Below are 19,638 nucleotides of genomic sequence, written 5' to 3'. Positions count from 1 at the left end.
TCTATTTAAGGGCACAAGACAAGATAGATAGATATCTAATTAAGGGCACACGACACAGGTTTGCAGAAGTTAGAGCCCTGAGACACTGGTGATGAGCCATGAAAAGCAGTAGTCTCTTCCTGGCCTGATGGCACCCAAAGGGTTAAATCTAATCACTCGGCATTTCTACCCCTACATACAAAAACTTGTAGGAAAACAGCATTATTTAAAACAATCAAATTTTAGCCAGCTATGGTGGCACACACCTGTAATTCCATCAGATTAGGAGCAGGGGCAGAGGCAGAGGCATACAGACTTGCAATTTATGTTTCAAATGCCAGTGTCAAATTTGAGGTTATCATCCTGCTTTATAGATGACAAGTCCCAGGCCAGCCTGGGACAGAGTGAAAGCAATAATCAACAGTGGAAATAACTGAAATGGTCACTAACTGATAAATGGAAAAATATGGCACTTTTCATTGAAGAAAGGAATGAGCTAACACAGACAACATGCACAAACCTTGGTAGAAGACAGTTACAAAGGCCAAGTGTGATAAGGTTCCCTTCACACAAAAGATGCAGAGAATAGGCAAAGCCGTAGAGATGGCAGGTGGCTTAATAGCTGTCAGGACTCGAGTGAATTTGGAAGGAAACTGGCATTAACTGTCACTGATGACAATGACAGAAATTCTTATTGTAATAATGACTACACAGCTTTAAGCATTCAAAAAAAAAAAAAAAAAAAAAAACCAAACTGAACTATATATCTTAAATGGATGATATACAAACACCATCTCGAAATAACACTTTTAAAGTGCACTCTTTAAATGTATGTGCATATATGTGGGGGGTGCACAGCATATATGGAGGTGAAGGACTTTTGGGGAGTCGGTCCTCTCCTCTACCATGTGGGTATCAAGGATCAAACTCAAGTTGTCAGGCTTGGCAACTCTTGACCATTGAGCCATCTCACGGACCTCAAGAAAACATGTTTCCTAAGTTATAACTTTTAACTGGGCATGGTGCTATACACCTATCATCCAAGCAGCTGGGAGATGTAGGGAGGAAAATCAGAAGTTCGAGGCCTTCATCTACTACACAGTAAGATCAAGGTTAGCCTAAACTACATGAGATCATTTCTCACAAACAAAAATCAATAGCATTTTGGGGTTGGAGTTTCTTATTATGTAGGCTTGAGTATGAGGGATAAACTAAGAAATAGAAGCAGTCAGAAGGACAGACAGACAAACCTGAGAGCCTGTCTACAGGCTTTTCAAAGATGCCTAGCTGATAGCAAGACATAACCCAGGGTGGGTATGGGCTCCTCAGGAAAACCTGCTAAGTTTTTGTTGTTGTTGTTTAAGATTTATTTTATTTGTGGCCTGGAGTGATTGCCTGACATTAAAATCACTTGTTGCTCTTGTCAAGGACTTGGGTTTGATTCCCAGCACCCATATGGTGGCTCACAGTCATCTGTAACTCCAGTTCCAGGGGATCCGATGCCCTCTTCTGACCTCTGAGGGTACCAGGAATGCACATGATACAAAGGCATACATGAAGGCAAAACACCCATACATATAAAAATAAAGTTTAATTTTTTTCATTAAAGGTTTATTTATTTTGGTTTTTAGAGACAGGGTTTCTCTGTATAAGCCCTGGCTGTCCTGGAACTCACTATGTAAACCAGAGATCCTCTTGCCTCTGCCTCCTGAGGGCTGGGATTAAAGGTGTGTGCTACCACTGCCCAGCAAATATTTATTTTTATGTTTACAGATGTCTGTGTTGTCTATGTGAGTGTATGCTCACACTTAGGCCAGTTCCCCAATTCCCCAAAGACGTGATAGATGCTCTGGAGCTGAGGTTACAGGTGGTGTGAGCAGAGCTGAACTCTGTTCTGCTGTTAGACAGGAAGGTCTCTTAACTGCTGAACCGCCTCTTCAGCCGCATCCCTCACCCCTCATCTTTAAAACTAAACCTAATCTGTTGTCATCCTTGCAGGATTTAAAAAAAAAAAAATGTTTTACACTTTCAAATAATGGTATTTTTTAAAAAGATGGTTTGTGGCCAGCAAGATGGCCCTTTCTCCTTCTCCATAAGTACTTTGTGCATTTTAATGCTTTAATATGTGCTCTGCAACCCTGACAACTTGCTTTGGAGTCCTCAAAGCCCACGGTGAGAAGAAAGAACCAACTCCAAACAGCTGTTCCTGGCCTGCGCATGTGCAGCACAGCACACACACCTGCTCTCTCACACACAGGACTCACACCTGCATGGACACACACTCCCAACAATAAAATAAAAGCTCTTAAATCATTTGGTAGGCCATGTCTGCTCAAGAATGAAGCAGATGTCAGGCATTTGTCCAACTCCACTTTAAGCATCAGGAGGGTCTCTGAACACCTGTTAGTTTGTTTAAGCGTGAACAAAGTGACCCCAAAGGCAAGTTCGCAGCACTTTGAGGGCTGAACATGCGCTTATGTTTCTGAAGTTGTAAGCCTATAAAATGCTTTATAAAGTTTACATGAAGTGTTTTATGGATCTTTCAGTGTTTAGGTTTCTTAAGAGCGCACATTTGAAATGCCTCAGTCTCAGCACTGGGGCTCCCATGTCGGCTCTCTTGACCTGCACAAACACAGCCCTGGGAATGATACTTGCTGATAACCACAGCCCAGCTGGAACCGAGACAAAGTCATGTGCCAGCTTAGTTACTATCTCAACGCCTCTGCTCTGGTGGCACACTCCTTTTCTGTAGTTCTATTTACACCTCAGTACTTGAGCAGAAAAAACCTCCATTAACATATGTAAATTGTGGGCATGCAGATAAAAATAAGTACTGCCACATAGTCACACCAGATGTGCAGCCAACTGACATCGCGGTCCCTGTCCTACACAAAAGTGGGCTGACTCTGTTATGGTCCAGTCCATTTTCTAAAAATAGCATGTACTACCACCTCCTACACCCTTAACTCTCCAAGGGCAGGGATATCAAAATCAAAGCCATGCTGGGAAATGCAATTATGTAAGATGCCAATTTTTACACATTTGGCTTTGCTGGAAAGCTTTGCAAATTTCAAAAAGCAACCAACATGTGTCAAGATGAACCTGGACAGCACAACAAATTGTCAAATGAAAACCTATGTCCAGACATGAGCGCCTACCCTCCAGCCTCCTGTGGTGACCCACTGCAGCGATGGCTGCTGCCATTAACTCTCAGAAATGTCCATGGCTTGCACTAGGATCTACACATAGAAGCCCACATGTGCTTTTCTTCTTTGAAAACCAGATACATGGATTTACCATGTTCTGTCCTCCAACCCCCTCCTGCAGGGGACACTGCTACTTAACACTGTCAGAGCTACGCATATTACATGCTACATACATCAAGGGGCCTACTCATGTAGCACACTGCTTTTTAGACAGGTTTTACTATTACCGAGGCTGATTATGACCTCCATCTTTCAGCCTCAGCAGCAGTGGGGTGCTCTGTTCATTGTTCTTGTTGGTTTGTGTTGGGTTGGGTTTACTAGGATGCTTTCTTGCTGTATAGCCCTGGCTAGCTGGAATTTACTAGGTATAATAGGCTATGTGTACTTGCAGTGATCCTCCTGTTTCTGCCTCTGCCTTCTGAGTACTAGGATTCTGGACTGGACCACTCCATCTGCCTCTGCCTCTGAGTACTGGGATACTGGACTGGACCACTGTATCTGCCTTGGGATAGATATACTTTTCATCATGCAAGTTGCTTATTTTCATACTCCCAAAGATGCTTTTTAAAGGCCACTGAGTGGAACAGAGAGATCTTTTTCCGCTTAGGAACACGCTACAGACACACATGAAGCAGCAGCCCTCTGGAGCAGTCCAGTCTCTGCCACATCTCCTGGGGAATAAGAAGGGTCTAGATAGGTCCACTGGACCTCCTTTACACGAAACTTGCATGTGCAGCAGCCCTCACCCCACCCTGCACTCCCACCACCATAAGGAAACAATTTACTGCTTCATGCTTTTCAAAGCCTCCAGCCAGAAGCCACTGCTGGGCAAAATGATTTGCATAAAGTTCCTCATTGGTTACTCAGTGCTGTTGAAGTGGCCTAATTTCCCTTACTCAGCAACCTGCAACTTTCCCAAAGTACATCTCAGGGTACAAAAGTATTTTTAAAGAATGTTTTCTGTTAAATCTTGTAATCCACATACAGGGTAGAATTTTCTGGAACAATAACAACAAAATAAGTAACTGCCTGGGAGTTTAAGAAACATAAAAAGACAAAAAGCTTAAACCAAATTTATCACAGAGAAATACAACATGGGGGAAAAAGCCAATTCAAGATTTAAACCACAAATTTATGTTTAAAATTTTAACCATGAGCTTTGTTGGGTTACTTTGAAAAAAGCCTGATGCCCAGCCACTGACTCTCAGGATATGTGTGTCTACTTTATACTGTGCACTGGTGTGGGCAGGAGGGGACGGGGACACAGGAGCAGGGCAAAGCACACAAGCTGCTTGGCAATGTGTGGCCTTGCCGAGGCCCCATGCTGGGAGCCCATTTCCCCTTTAGTTACTGGGAGGGTGCACATCTTTCTGGCACCAGAAGAGGACCTATGGCCTCCCAGACTCTCTATCTCTGATATCGTAGCACCTGGAGAGCACTGGAGGTTTGGGCAGCATGTCCACAGGAACCTGGGCTACTGGGAACAGGCTACTATGTGAAGCCTCTCAACACCAGTGTGAGCACACATGTACATGCACGCGCGCGCGCGCACACACACACACACACACACACACACACACCCGCCAGTCTCCCGATTTTGTTTGTGGATCAGGTGGATACTTACACTACTCATACAGCAGGACTTAACAGCCAAATTGGGAGTTTCTATGACTTGGGAGCTGAAGACTGTGAGGGAAATTCCTGGAAAGAAGCTGTGTTTACAGAGACTGGTTACAACTGCAGTGATGAGGAGGAGTTGGAATAGTACAGGTCCAATTACTTCATCTCGGGTTGCTTTAGCTCCAACAGCTACTGCTCACCCACCTCTGTTTCAGAACTAACATCCAGTGATTAATAGGTAATTTAGTGGACCACTAACTTCCACCAACCTGAAAGCTAAAATATCATCAAACAACACTTGAGACCTAAAAAAAAGTCTCTCTACCTTGCTGTAAACACCCCCTTATGACTTTTGTTCTGTAAAACTATGAAACTGCTTCCATGTTGCAACGTGGCATTTGGAGTGTCTGGGTTACTGTTCCATGCTTATGCTGTGAGGAGACATTATGACCAAGGCAACTTTTAAAGAAAGCATGTAATTGGAGCCTTGCTTCCAGTTTCCGGAGTTAGTCCATGGTAATCACGGTTTGGAGCCTGGCCGCAGGCAGACTAACATCATCAGTAGTAGTCAAGCTGCAGGCAGGGAGGGAAAGACTGGATTGGCATGCATTTTTGAAACCTCAAAGGCCACCACCAGTGACACATCCTTCCCAAAAAGTCTACTAACTGGGGAGCAAGCATTCAAGCCTATAGGGGGCCATTCTCATTCAAACCACCGCATGGGGTAACCTAACCTGGCTCCAGGTCATGGCTGCCACTCAGAAAAAAACAACTCTCTCTTACTCACTTTAAGATGAAAGCTGTGCTGTACATGGACAAGACCATGCTACCCCTTCTGACTCTATGATACAATAATGACTGTGTCCCTCTGCAGGACACAGCCAAGTTCGCTCGGTTCTGGGTGGCTAGCAGGAAGAAGGATTGAGCTAGAGGTCACTGGCAACAAAGAAAAGCTGACTCCAGAGAGGAAGATCCTGCCTCTAGAGCGGTTTGCTTAGTACAGTAAAAGAAAGCAACACACAGATGGGTCAGAAGGGCAGATCCTTCCATCACCAAATTTCTGGGAGTAGATCCAAAGGGAGCCTGCTGGACCAATACCAGGCCTCACAGCTGAACAGAAGTGTGATTTGAGGACATCCATCATGAAGAAAGCTGGAAGCTCAGGGCTTCCTGGCTATTCCAGGCTTCAAATCTCAACAGGAGTGTGTCTGGCTCGTCCTTCTTGAAGAAAGCCTGCAAGTCCAGGTCTTCTAGGCTATTCTTCATGTACTGACTTTGAAGGTACACATGTTCCAACAGGATCTGCGTGTTATGGATGATCCAAGCTCAATAGGAAGGGCAGTTTTCTCTGTGAGACACCAGAGGCCTGGACCTCTGTACTAAGCTGCACAGTAATACTCAAGATGCACACAGTGCAAATGGTGTTGATTCACAGCAGAGCACATCCGGGCACCAGCTGCCATTCGCTGCAGATGCCCCCCTCTTCCCACCACTCCACAGCAACCTGAGGCTGGAACTTCCAACACCTATTCCTACAAGCATGTTGGGTCTTCTTCAAAGTAAAGTGACAAATTTATCACAGTTTAGGTATGCCTTAGCAACCTTAGGTTTATCAAATTGTTAATACAATTTTCACCAGGTTCCTTTTTATGATTAATTTATTTCATGTGTAGAGATATATTTTGCCTGCATATACATCTGTGCACCACTTGAATGTCTGGTGCACACCAAGGCCAGAAGAGACTGTCAAACCCACTAGAACTGGAGTTGCATCTGGGTGGGAGCCACACGTGGGTGCTGGGAATCAAAACCAGGTCCTCTGGAAAAGCAGACAGTGCTCTTAACCGATGAGCCACCTCTTCAGTTTCAAGCTCCCTTTCTCTTAAAAACATGCTAGTGACAAAGTGTTGTTGATGTTTAATGCTGTGCCTCACGTGCATTTTTCCCATGAGATCTGTGGTTTGCTCGCACAGTTCTACATGCATGAGTGCACAGTGTACTATGCATATTGTTTTCTCAAAGACCACTATTTTCAGGGGTTTAAACCCAGGATAAGAAATATTACTTATGACCTGTTTGAATTCACTAAATGTCTAAAAGAAGAATAGTGAAATACAACAAAGTACTGACAGGACTTGCTCTTCCAATTATTAAAAGTTGTATTTTTTTTTCTGTATTAGCGTATTCCTTAAATACTATGCTAACCACATATTTTTAAAGCATAAAGTACTTTGTTGATTTGGGGAGGGAGCAGATTTTATTCTTCTCTCTCTCAAGATTTTATTCTCTCTGTGTGCGTGCGTTCGTGCGTGCGTGTTGTGTGTGTGTGTGTGTTTATGTGAGTATTTTCTATGTCTGGTATATGGATGTTCTTGGAGTCCAGGAGAGGGCATCAAATGCCCTGGATCTGGAGTTACAAGTAGTTGCCAGCCACCTAGCACTGGGTGCTGGAATTGAACTCAGGTTCTCTGGAAGAACAGCAAGTACTCAAACCCTGGCCATCTCTCCAGTTACTTGAGTACTGTTTTAAAATTAATTTTCATGCAACATTAACATTTTAAGAGCCACCAGTTGGAGCTGACATGCAGCTCAGCAGCAGAGGGCTTCTTTAGCATGGTGCAAAGTCCTGTGCATTGGTAGTCATCCCCAGCAAAGAAAGAAAATGTCCCTCAGAAATGTGCTGCTACTTAGAGGCGACTCCACACTTAGGCTTGCAGATACCTAACAGGTAATAAGAAACAGGATACATGCTTACTATGCCTGTCTTCATTTTATACCTGCCTCCCTTTACCATCTTAAATCTGGAGGCAAACACGTGAACTGTTTAAAAGAATGCCCCTCTAAAGATGGGAATCCTCCCCACCAAGACTAAACATACAATAATGACTAAGACACTTCCAGGTGTTGTGGGGGCATCATAAACAAGAGATTGCTAACTACCCCCTTTCAACTGCCCCAGTACAGTCACCTCAGATTCTAGGGTCACAGGTCTGATGGAGAAGCCACCCCAATCTTGCTGCTGCTGCTGCTCTGCCGGTGTGTACTGAACTCATGACCAAGGAGACCACAGTTGGAGCATGACGGCTTTATGATGCCTGCTCCCTACCCCCCACCCCAGCCACTTTTGCTCCCTCTTTACAGGACCCAATAATAATAAAGACACAAAGTTCTTTATTAGCTCCTTGAAGGCAGGCATGTGGAAGCTGGATCCCAACAGCCTTCTCAATAAATTGCTTTCCTACTTCACCATTACTTTTTATGCTTTTATTTTGGGGTGAGTGGCTGAACTTGGTCTATTGGTGATTGTCAGATATGAGCAGTGAAACAACAAAATCCCCAATACCCAGAATTTAAAAACACACTCCCTAAATAACTACCAGTTCAGAGAAGAAATTATGAGAGAATTTAGAAAACTATTTTGAGCTGAATGATAATGAAAATACATCAAATGTGTGGACTGCAATGTGACAGTTTTAAATGCTTATTTAAGAAAGCAATAGTTTAAGCATCTGCCTTACAAAGTCAGTCAAGAGGCAAATTAAGCTGAAAGTGAGAGAAAGAAATAACTAACAAAGAAGTTAGCAAAAGGAAAAATGAACAATTGTAGCTGATGCGGCAGTACACACCTGTAACCTGCTCTTGGTAGGGTTACACAAAAGGATGGTCAGTCCAAGACCAGCCTAGATCACACAGCAAAGCCTTATCTCAAAACTGAAAGAAAAAAAAAAAGGAAATGAAAGCTGCCAATGAAGAGCAAAAAAGTCTTGTCTTCCACAAGAGTAAAGAAGCTAGAGCCAGGCAGAGGTACGGTCCATGCCGGTGATGTTAACACAGAAGGCAGTAGCAGGAGGATACCCCAATAAACACACCAGGCCAGCATCTGGCTCAGGAAGTAAACGAGCTTGCCACCAAGACTGACAATCTGAGATGAGGGAGAGAAGCGACTCCTACAGGCTGTCCTCGGACCCCCACATATTTGCCTTTGTACAGGAGCCCACACACACATGAATAAATACATGTTAAAAAGAATTAAACTCCTTAATTTTTATGGCTTTAATAAGTTTGGGTTAACCTATCTATAAATCCATAATTTTATGTTTGTAGGCCTGGCTGAGATGCAGGTAGCAAAAGAGAGCCTGCCTCAAATAAGCAAGGACAAGGAATGAAACTCAGTGGTAGAAGACTTGTCGAGCATATGCAGGGATCTGGGTTTCCATCCCCAGCTCCACAATAATAGTGATGGTAATAATAACAATAACAATAAAATCAACAAACACCCTAGCTACATTAATTTAGCAGAGAAGGGACACAAATGATGAGCATCAAGAATGCAGATAACTGTATACATTATAAATAAATAAAAAAAAACAGCAAGAATGATAAAGGTGACATGACTCCAGAGCCATACTTGCAGGTGTCTCTGGAGACCAGGAGAGGGCATGCATCAGATCTCCAGGGAGCTGGAGTTACAGGCAGTTGTACAGGCACCTGCTGTGGTGCTGGGAACCAAGCTCAGGTGCTTTGGAAGAGTAAGTGCTCTTTACCACAGCCCCATCTCTCCAGCCCCTAGAAGAGACATTTCTAAAGGACTTGCACTTAGGAAATCTATCCCATCCACCTTCTGTCAGGTTGAAAAATCAGGCAAAGGATGACAGGATTAGAACTGACCTTTGGCAGAAGGACTGATTTACAGGCAGTGTGAGCAAACACTCAGAAGGAAAGCAGGGGGAAACTCAGCAACCTTGGCTCTCAAAGCAGATGAGAAACATGTTGTTTATGGCCTGCACTCCCCACCTTCCTGCCCCCAGCCCGGGCCCTTGGTGCCTGCTTTCTGCAGGTCCCACTTTGCCATTGTCGAGCCATCAGCAGCCTCCGCAGCAAGCACAGTGTCCTGTGCCAGAGTCCTATCCATGCTCTCAGCTCTCACTTGTGCTTCTGCGTGTTTCCCAGTGCTGAAGAATCTGTCAAACTAAGCTGCGTTTCCCAGACCCTGTTAGAACCCTGAAAATGAATACACACTTAGATGGCGACAAATGTCAACCCATCTTCCTGTTGTGGTAGGCAAGGTCCTGGAGCAGGTCTAACCCTGACTACTTGGTAAATTGCAGCCAAGGAAACCGACAAACCATGCTCATTTATTGTTGGTTAATGAATTCTAGCATGGTAATAAGACATTGGCATAGTCGGCTCAGAACACTGAGGCAGTGGGATCGCAAATTTGAAGTTAACCTGGGCTACAGAGTGAGTTCCAGGCCAGGCTGGGCTGTTTTGCTAGTTCTAAGTCTGTCGCAGACTTATGGTTTGGGTGATAGAAAAGCACATAAGAAGTAAACTTGATAATGAAAAGTGTAAATTCCAGTGTGAAGCAGCGCTCCTTCATAACGGCTGTACCAGACAGAAGCTCACTGAGATGTACGGACTTTCTAAGTGCCCAGAAGTGAGGAAGTAAGATGCATGGGGTTAGAGGGCAGCTTGCAGGAGCTGGTTCTCTCCTCCAACAAGACAGGTCCCAGGGACTGAACAAAGGTCAACAGACTATCTGCCAGAACCTTATCAGCTGAGCCATCTCATGAGTCCTTGCTTTTATTTTTTGAATAAAACATTCTTGTGTAAGGCTTGGGCAAAGTAAAAAGTATGGTCCTTCTTATTGGAAACATGTTCAGGGTACACAGATACAGCTGTATGTACAACTACAGGGCTACATGGGAAACATGTTCAGGGTACACAGACATAGCTGTATGTACAATTGAGGGCTACATAAAATACCTCCAGCCTATTAATGTGGACTTACTTGGCATGCTCTGAAGGGAAGTATCCCACCCTACACAACCCTAACCACTCTCTTTCCCCAGAGACTGAAGCTTCAGAACTAAGAGGTACAAACTTCAGCGAGCTGTGAAGAAAGCCACCTTAGGAAAGATATTACCCTAAGAAGCCAAGTAGTGACTAACAAGTTGAGAAGAGACAGCCTTTCATTTGTACTGGATACCCAGTGAAGATGCATCAGCTGACATGCTGCTTTAAGGGTTTTAACAGCTCTAATACACACACACACACACACACACACACACACACACACACACACACTCACACACTCACACACACTCACTCACACACTCACTCACACACACTCACACACACACATTCACACTCACACATACTCACACACACTCACACACACACTCACACACACATTCACACTCACACATACTCACACACACATTCACACTCTCACACACACTCACACACACACACTCACACACTCACACACACACTCACACACACACACACACACACACACCAGCCAATGGAGCAAGTCAGTAAATCCCCAGGTCCTTAGGCAGAGCATAGGCAAAGCTGAGGGACAAGAGAAGTTTCATTGCTATGGTTACAGAGCACTGCCATTGTCCCTAAGAACACCACTGCAGATCAGGGCATGAAGTCAAGAACAAAAGACCGAATTCCTCCTTGGTTTCTGTGAACCAAGATCAGAGCCAGCCCTCCATTAAAGTACTTAGAGAGTCCAAGAACAAAAGGCTGGGGGAAAATTCCACACAGACTTCACAAGCTTTGTTTCAAAATGCAATTAGGCAGTCTATAAACATGTTGTGTAAACATAAGTCCGATTTTCCACTGCTCACCTTTTATAAACAAGCCTTTCGGATGGATATGAGCTTGGCCCACCTTTCTTCTGACTGGACAGTGTTCTTGAGAAGCAAAGAATGCTATCTAATCACTTCATACTGCAACATGACTTCAAACCCACAGTGCTTCAAAACTTGCTCTGTGATACAAACCCAATCCAACTAAGGTTTTCCATGCAGCTGCTTTCCAAACCCTTCAGCAACTTTAATGTCATAAGGCAAGCTACAGAAGCAAAGGCCAAGAGCAAAAGCCTGCTTCCCTTAAAATGCAAGCACATGGTTTATATAACCAAACCACTGTTTGAGTTTCCTATACATACTACACTGACTCACGGGTTATACAGCCAAAATCATTTTAAATTATCATTAGTAGGAAAAATAACCATTAATATACAAATTAGAAGATGTAGGAAATGAGCCAGGCGGTGGTGGTGCATGCCTTTAATCCCAGCATTCAGGAGGCAGAGGCAGGTGGATCTCTGTGAGTTAGAGGCTAGCCTGGTCTACAAAATTACACAGAAAAATCCTGTCTTGAAAAAACAAACAAACAAACAACAACAACAAAAAAGATATAGAAAACGTTTCAGAATACTCTTTTACTGGAGCCACAGAGGATCATTTTTGACTACTTAGAAAGTGATTTAGTTTGCTAAGTTGACCAATACTGCTCTCAACATTCAATCATAACACTAAACTCAAACAAAAAACAGCAATATGGGAATGAAAACTCACTACATCAAGCTGCCTGCCTTGGGGTAGTACTTGGTTACATGAGCTTTAGTCATTAGGTGAGTAGGACATCACTTTTCAGCCTCTGAGGTTAGGTCAAGGATACTGGAGCAAGGGCATTTTGGGCAGGTTTTACCTTTTCAAAGTAATGGGAACAGCTTGGTTCGGGAAGGAAAAGCAATTGCATATACTAGCTAGTACTACAGACCTACCAGCTTGTATACGAACCCTCCATAGCTGAGTATAGGGGTACTTACCTTTAATTCCTTCTAATCCTTTTAAATAGTGCCACTCCTTGATGTCCAGGCATTCAAATATATGAATCTATGGGGGCCATTCTTATTCAAACCATCACACAGGTCAACCAGGGCTACATAGCAAGACCCTGTGTGTGTGCGTGCGTGCGTGAGGTGCGTGCGTGCATGTGTGTGCACGTGTGTGTGTCTGTGTCTGTGTGTGCATGCATGTGTAAATGCACATGCACACACACAAGTGTATGTGTGTGGGAGAGTGTATCAAAAGATTTCAGACAACTGGACTTAGCTCTGAAACACAAGTAGCCATGCCATCATAATTATTGCTTTATCCTCTCTGAAGTTTTTTAAAGATGATTACATTAAAACACTTGTGCAACTACGGATAAAGTTGACGAGACTCGGTCTACTCAATGCCAGATGCCCAGTATCTGTGGGAAATCTACCGGCAATATTTACATGGAAAACTGCAGTCAGGGATCCAGCAGCGGGGCAGTACTGTGATTTTTATCTCTTTAACTCAGAGATGAGTCAGAATCTGCTTTCCATTTCCTGCATACTGGTGGCTCCCCAGCCTCCCCAGCACTCTCCCACTCCGCTAGACAACAAAGACTGAGCCCAAAGCCATTGTCAGCTAGTCCTGGGCAGCTATCATGAATCCCAAGAAAATAAACATGAGGGAGCCACCTGCATTCCAACTCTCCAGCTCACCCAGCACCAGCAACCTTCACTGGCTTCGCTGAGCAAGGGAAGAAAGGGGCAGAGACTTACCTCTCAAGAACTGGAATGTGGCTGAACCCTGCCCAGATCTCCACTCCAGTCTCAGCTCACTGTAAGCTCTATCAACCCACAGCTCCATCAACAGGACAACGACCTGACAGCAGGGTTGAGGCAGGATACAGGCATCCACTGTACTCTGCCAGCATTTTATACACTAAGAAAAGTAAATGACTAGAAAACTAAAAGTGCCCCACACTGGTAATAAGTGCTGGGCTCAAAGTCAGAACCGCGACCCACTTCAGTGACATAATGGCGTATGTATGTATGTATGTATGTATGTATGAATGTATGTATGAATGTATGAATGTATATAACAATAAAGAAAAGGCTCAAAGTTAGAAAAGACTCAGAATGACTGAAATGACCCAGTTTTACAAAATAAAATCACATATATTAAACAAAAATGATGATATATTAAATATCAAAACATGGTTTTCACTGGGTAATTGTGATTTTTCTTTTCCTCAGTGTTTACAGTACTGTCACATGATTTCAAGAGTATCAGTTTTGGAAAGAATAAATCTGTGCCTGGATTCCTTCCAAAGGTGGGAGCATCTGATATGATGAGGACCCAATAAAAAACAGGGAACAAGAGCTTTGTGACCAAAACCCTCATCGGGTCATTCATGCACACAAGATGCAACACACTGTACTAGCCGGGCCACACATTTAGCATACTAGAAGGACATTCTTGGGGTGTCATCAATATACTGTGGTATGTAATCTGAATTTTTTTTATGTGTGTATGTTTCTGTGTGTATGCGCTCGTGCTCATGCGTGTGTGCTTGCCACAAAAACCTGGCAACCTGAGTTCAATACCCCAAACCAACATAAAGTAGAGAGCCTAACCCACAAGGCTGTTTTCAGACTTCCACATGCATGTGCTGTGGCAGCCATGTCCCTCCACACACACAGGTAAGAATTTAAAATACATTAAGAACACTCTGGAAGAAGAGACAGGGCTACAGCAGGCAAATTCTGAGAGAGAGAGAGAGTTCATTCTTTTATGACAAATCAACAAGCCTAGGGCTCTGGCAGGCAAAGACACATTTACAAAGGCCAACCCTGTCTAACTGTTCACTGTCTAAACTGGGCTACGGCCACTACTCAGTCTCCTTTCCTACTCCTTCTCTAAGAGGCTGACTGTTCAGGTGGCCCACAGCTGTAGTTCCAACACTTGGAACACTGAGGCAGAAGGGTCTTCTCAAACTCAGTACAATCTAGGCCAGCCAGAGCTCTACACAGTGAGGCCCAGCCAGAGCAAATAGGCAGCTCGGGGAGCACAAAATGGAAGTTCAGTTCTTTACCTAATACTTGGCAAAGGCAATACTATGCTTTAACAAACATCCTAGGGTATTTCTGTTTTGTTTTACTGCTTTTTAATCTTCAACAATGGATGATAGCCCCTGGTAGTAAAGGGTTTGTAAATTAACATAATAAACATTAGGGTGGGTTTCCACTAAAGAAAACCTCAATGATCAAGAAATATTATCTTGGCTAGGCAATGGTGGCTTCCCAGCACTTGGGAAGCAGAGACAGGCAAATCTCTGAGTCAGAAGCCAGCCTGGTCCACAGAGCAAGTTCCAGGACAGCCAGAGCTATCCTGAGAAACCCTGTCTTGAGAAAAAGAGGAGGAGTGGGGAAGGGGGGGGGGAGAAGGAAAGGAAAGGAAAGGAAGGAAGGAGGAATAAGATCTCACCTGGCATGGTGACACATGCCTTTAATTCCAGTACTCGGGAGGCAGAGCCGAACTCTTGAGTTTGAGGCTCAAGGTCCAGTCAGAATTACATGATGAGATGTATCTCATAAAAAACAAAACAAAACAAAACAAAATCCATAAGCCACACACCAGCAATTCCATCCCTGGAGAACTAGAGACAGGAAGATCAAAAGGTTAGGGTCACTATCAAGTCGGAAGCCAGTGTGGGTTACATTAGACCCTGTCTCAAGAAGAAAGTTGGCAGAAGGGGCGGGAGAGAAAGGGGGAAGGTGCAGGGAGAGATGAGTAGAGTATGTATTGACCTGTCTGTAAACATCTGGGCATTTCTGCCCTTGGGAAGCTGCTGCTCAGATGGGCTGAGTCTTGTCTTTGTCAATGGGAATCATAGACTGGACTTGTCCACAAAGCCCTGCTTATGTAGCAGTCACTGTTGTTAGGCAAGTTCTACCTTCTAGAAGGTGCTCACATCTGCCCTAGTGAAGTTTTCCTTCAATATGCATGTCACAGCATCAAGAAGGCAAAGAGTCACAACTTCCCTGAGCTTCAGGAAAAGCTGCAAGACCGGCAAATGGTTGCATGTGTGTGGCAGAATTTAAGTCTGTAAGTGGGTGTTTGTAGCCTGGACCAGGTATGAGGAAGAAACTAAACCTCACTCACCCTTTCCTACTGGCAGCCAGATCTACCAAGACAGCCTAATAGCTGCATATTCCCAAGTGCCTAAAGGTCGTTGAGTCTTTGTGCTGTACTAAAGAGGAAAACAAGGGACAACTCTCAAGCTGAGAAGTCAGCCAACCAATCAGTCTGTGGATCCTTTTGTTTTATTTATTTATTTATTTATTTATTTATTTATTTATTTATTTATTGTGCTTCGGTTGTCTCACCTGTGAAAGACATCGCTGTTACCTAAAATGATCATATATTTGTAAAATATATGGTGAGCACAGAAATAAATTTCTGCTATCACCATCATCATCAGCACCATGATTTTATCACAAACACTTAAACTTGCCTGTAGGAAAGCCTGACAACTCTCACTCTCAAATTGTCTTGGAGAGGCTATCTAGATTTTTTTTTTTTTTTTTAAGCATGCATCTCATTTCAATCTAACAGTATGTCACAACTCCCTTCATTCCCAACCAGCCTTTAAGTCAGAAGAGCAAGGAAGCTTTCTGTTTGTCCCTAGAGGCCTGTGTCACATACAGTGCTCTAACCCAGGAGGTACTGGGTTGCCTCTCCAGAGATCTCTGCCTCCATTAACATCCATTAGCCAACAACGAGGCAAAATCTGAGTATCAGAGTAGATAGAACAACCATGAGAAAGATGACTGGCAAGGCAAGCAGGAAATGACAAGCCACTCCTTGGAGCTTGGTGTGGTAGCACATGGCTGTAATTTCAGGAGACTGAGGCAGGAGGATCACCAGGATTTCAAGAGCATCCTAGGCTACAGGCTGAGTTCCCAGTGAGTCTGGACTAAAAAGTAAGAAAAGAGGGTATGACTCATTATGTGGGATTATAGGCTGACAATCTCCAGTCACATCTGTTGGAGAGAGTTCTCTCACCTGCTTGAAGCCAATCCAGCCCCGAACCTCCAATATATCTCAATTCTTCTCACCCAACCCTTCCAAGGCTGTTTACTATCTAGCCATGTTACAGAACTACTGGATTTATTGTTGTTGTTTACACACTGATGGAATGTGCCCCTACACTTACACACACATAGGTCATTGCCGGCAGAGATGTTTGGTTTCCTACAACATATCCTCCTCCTAACACGTAGCAGATGTTTTTAAAACAATAAGGATACAACTGGTAGACTTAGTTTCTGGTGATGCTGTGAGGTTTGAGGGTTTCACTGTGTACAGTGCTAGTGAATGAACTCAGCCAAGTGCATGCTGGGCAAGCATTCTAACACTTAGCCACATCCCCATACCCTCACATAAACTCCAGCTAGGGGGTCGACAGTCCCTCCCAGCTATATAAAATCATGTTGTGATTGGCTGCTCACTACATTGCAACCTACCACAGTGAGGCCTACAGCAGTACTGAGAAAGCAGAAATAAATATCCTGTGGGGAATGGCCAGGACTTGGTTCTTTCCTAAGTCCTACGAGGGGGGTTTTAGAAACAAGTCATAAATCCTGGCAGAATATTACTCATACCAATATATTTTTTAACTCATTTAAATTACTAACAATAATTCTCAGAGCCTGAAATCAGCCACCTGTCCTCAAAGAGCTTCAATGGGCTTCCAAGGGAGCAGAAAGGCAGATGTCCCCAAATATATGCAATTACTATACAATGAAAAGTGTTGCACTACATTGAAGAATATCACAAAAGAACAAGAATAATGAGTTTTGAGGTGCTGCTCGATGATAGAGCATTTGGCTAGCATGCACAAGCACAAGACTATGTTTCATTCCAGCATAAGGCTGGGGTGGGAGAATGTGCAATTTTCTTCAATCTTTCTGGCCCCTTTGATCTCAAAAGCTCTGGTAAAATGGAGGCCACTGGTGGGACACATTCCTTGGCTCTTTCCTTTCCTGACTTGGGGAAGGGGTTTTACTTTACCTCAAATGAAAAACCCTCAATTTCTTCATCTGAAAACACCAGCATGACTATATGCCAAGCACAGTATTAGACCTCAGAAACCAAGATGACTCCACAGGATCACCTCAAAGAGGACAGGATGGATTATTGGCCATTATAACCGGTGGGTCCAGAGACTCAGCTTAAGCCCTACAGCTGGCCTCCATTGTCCTGACGCTCAAAGTAAACAAGACCAGTCCTGCACCTCAATGCCCACCCACCGCGATGAGATTCAGGGGTTTTGTTTTTATTTTTAATAACCCATTAAAACCGAACAAAAAGACATAATCAACGTGGGGACGAACATCCAGATGGCTTGGCTTTGCCTAGTTCGCTGCTGTTTTTCTAACCCTGAAGAAGGAAGGGAAATTAGCATTAAAGGGCTAAAACCTAATAATCCTCTCCTGTTAGGAGACGCCTATAGCTTGGATATCAAGAATTTAACTAGTAAGATTACAAAACAGGTTCCAGCAAGATGAGACGCAAAGGAGGGTGTAAAAGCTCGTGCCCAGTCAGGGTTGGGTCGGGTCCGGTCTGTAAACCAAGGAAGCAGAATTGAGCCTTCCCGGAGCCCAGACTTGTGCCCGGGACTTTGCAAATACGGTTTCCAGACATTCTCATGACTACAGAGCCCACGTTCTAGACTTGGAGATGCCAACGTGCCCTGCCTGGCTGGCCTGACTCCAGTTGCATTTGGAGTGTGGAAACGGACCTTGTCCAACCCCACGCTTTTTCCTCGGTTCATCCCACAGGCAGTGCGCAGCGGCAGGAGAGCTGCGGAGCCCAGGGCCACTCACTCGAAGCTCTGCAGGAGATGACACGTCCCGGGAACCGATGGGATCCTCGGCTCCAGCCCCGCCAGCCCGGAATCCCCGAGGCCCGACGCCGAGGTGGCCTGGGTTGCCTCTCGGGATTCCCCCGCGTCCCTTCCCGCCCACGGGGTTTCCTGAATCCCAGCCCAGCGCTCGGCTCGCCACTCGCGGCCGCGTCCACGCTCCTGACAACCCGCGCGGCAGCCCGCCTCGCTCACCTGGCCAGCACAGCACCGGGCAGACATGGCCGCGGCCGACGACCTCGGGGACGCTGCCCGCTGGGCCCTCCCGGCTCAGTCGGCGAGCACGCGACTCGGAACCCGGTCGCGCTGCGGTCGCGCTGCGAGCGGAGCAGCCCAGCTGAGCGCTGGCGTTCCTCGGCCCCAAAACAACCGCCGCCAGGCCCCGCCCCGCGCCACAGGCCCCGCCCCGGACCGCCCACTTCCCAGGCCCCGCCCCTCGACAGGCCCCTCCCCCTCCGGGCGGTGCAGCGAGCTCCTTCCTCCGGCACTTCCGTCCCGGTTAGGCGGTGGGAGCCTCCGGCTGTTCCCGACCCGCCCGGTTCCACGGCGCCCTAGTGACTGTCCCTACGGGGCACCGCTGGTCCTGGGCTGCCTGCCTCTCGCTCCTCAGAGGCATCCACCAGGTCCCAGATCCGGGAGAAACACCATTTTGCCCTCCAAGCCCCTCACATGCGGGGTCCACCCATCCTCAGATTCCCAGGCGCCTGGCTGTTCCACCTGCTGTTCCGCGGAACTCTGGGGCCTCTGTCCCAGTGGTCTCGGAATCCAGGGACTCAGTTGGCGTCCTTGCTCCCTCTCACCTGACCCACACTGAAAGCACTCGGACAACTGTTGGATGTCAGGGGAGCTCCGGGTTTTTCTCTCTACCTCAGTCTCTCCCCACGGGTCACTTCAAATGTAAAGCTTTTTCTTGGTATGAATTTTATTCACACCCATCCCTTTTTTTTACTGCAAGAGTGTGTCAGATAAACATTACTGTACCCATCTGAGGAAACTGGCAGTGGAAGGCCAAGCACCTTAAAGAGCTTGCCCCGAAGTCTCGGCAACTGAAAAGGCAACGCTGGGAATGCTAGTGTCCTGTCCTCAGGCAGACAACCCAAGGCTTTATCTTCACTGGACAGACCGAGCCTTTGCCCGTAGTGTCTTGGGAAGTTTTGGAGGTACAGACTAAAGGAAAGCCTTTTGACAACCAGTGCCCAATCTTCCGTGTCTCAGATCCAGGAGTTTCGAAGCAGCCCTACTTGGAGGCCAGGAAAGTTATGAAGACAGCCGCTGTTAACTAAAA

The 19,638-nt window shown here is 45.3% G+C and overlaps 1 protein-coding gene across 1 annotated transcript in view; it reads right to left on the bottom strand.

Annotated features, from left to right (window-relative positions):
* The window catches only part of Serinc5 (serine incorporator 5), a 78,663-nt gene extending 60,045 nt beyond the window's left edge, over nucleotides 1-18,618 (bottom strand). Inside the window, exon 1 of the mRNA XM_051182969.1 lies at nucleotides 18,549-18,618. Coding sequence (XP_051038926.1) covers nucleotides 18,549-18,575 — 27 coding nt within the window. The 5' untranslated portion in view covers nucleotides 18,576-18,618. The remainder of the gene's footprint in view (nucleotides 1-18,548) is intronic.
* Nucleotides 18,619-19,638: the final 1,020 nt, after the last annotated feature.

The sequence above is a fragment of the Phodopus roborovskii genome, unplaced genomic scaffold, assembly GCF_943737965.1.
Source record: "Phodopus roborovskii unplaced genomic scaffold, PHOROB, whole genome shotgun sequence".
NCBI classification, from domain to species: domain Eukaryota; kingdom Metazoa; phylum Chordata; class Mammalia; order Rodentia; family Cricetidae; genus Phodopus; species Phodopus roborovskii.
The sequence above is the reverse complement of the archived record's forward strand: the minus strand, read 5'-3'. Positions and strand labels throughout refer to the sequence as shown.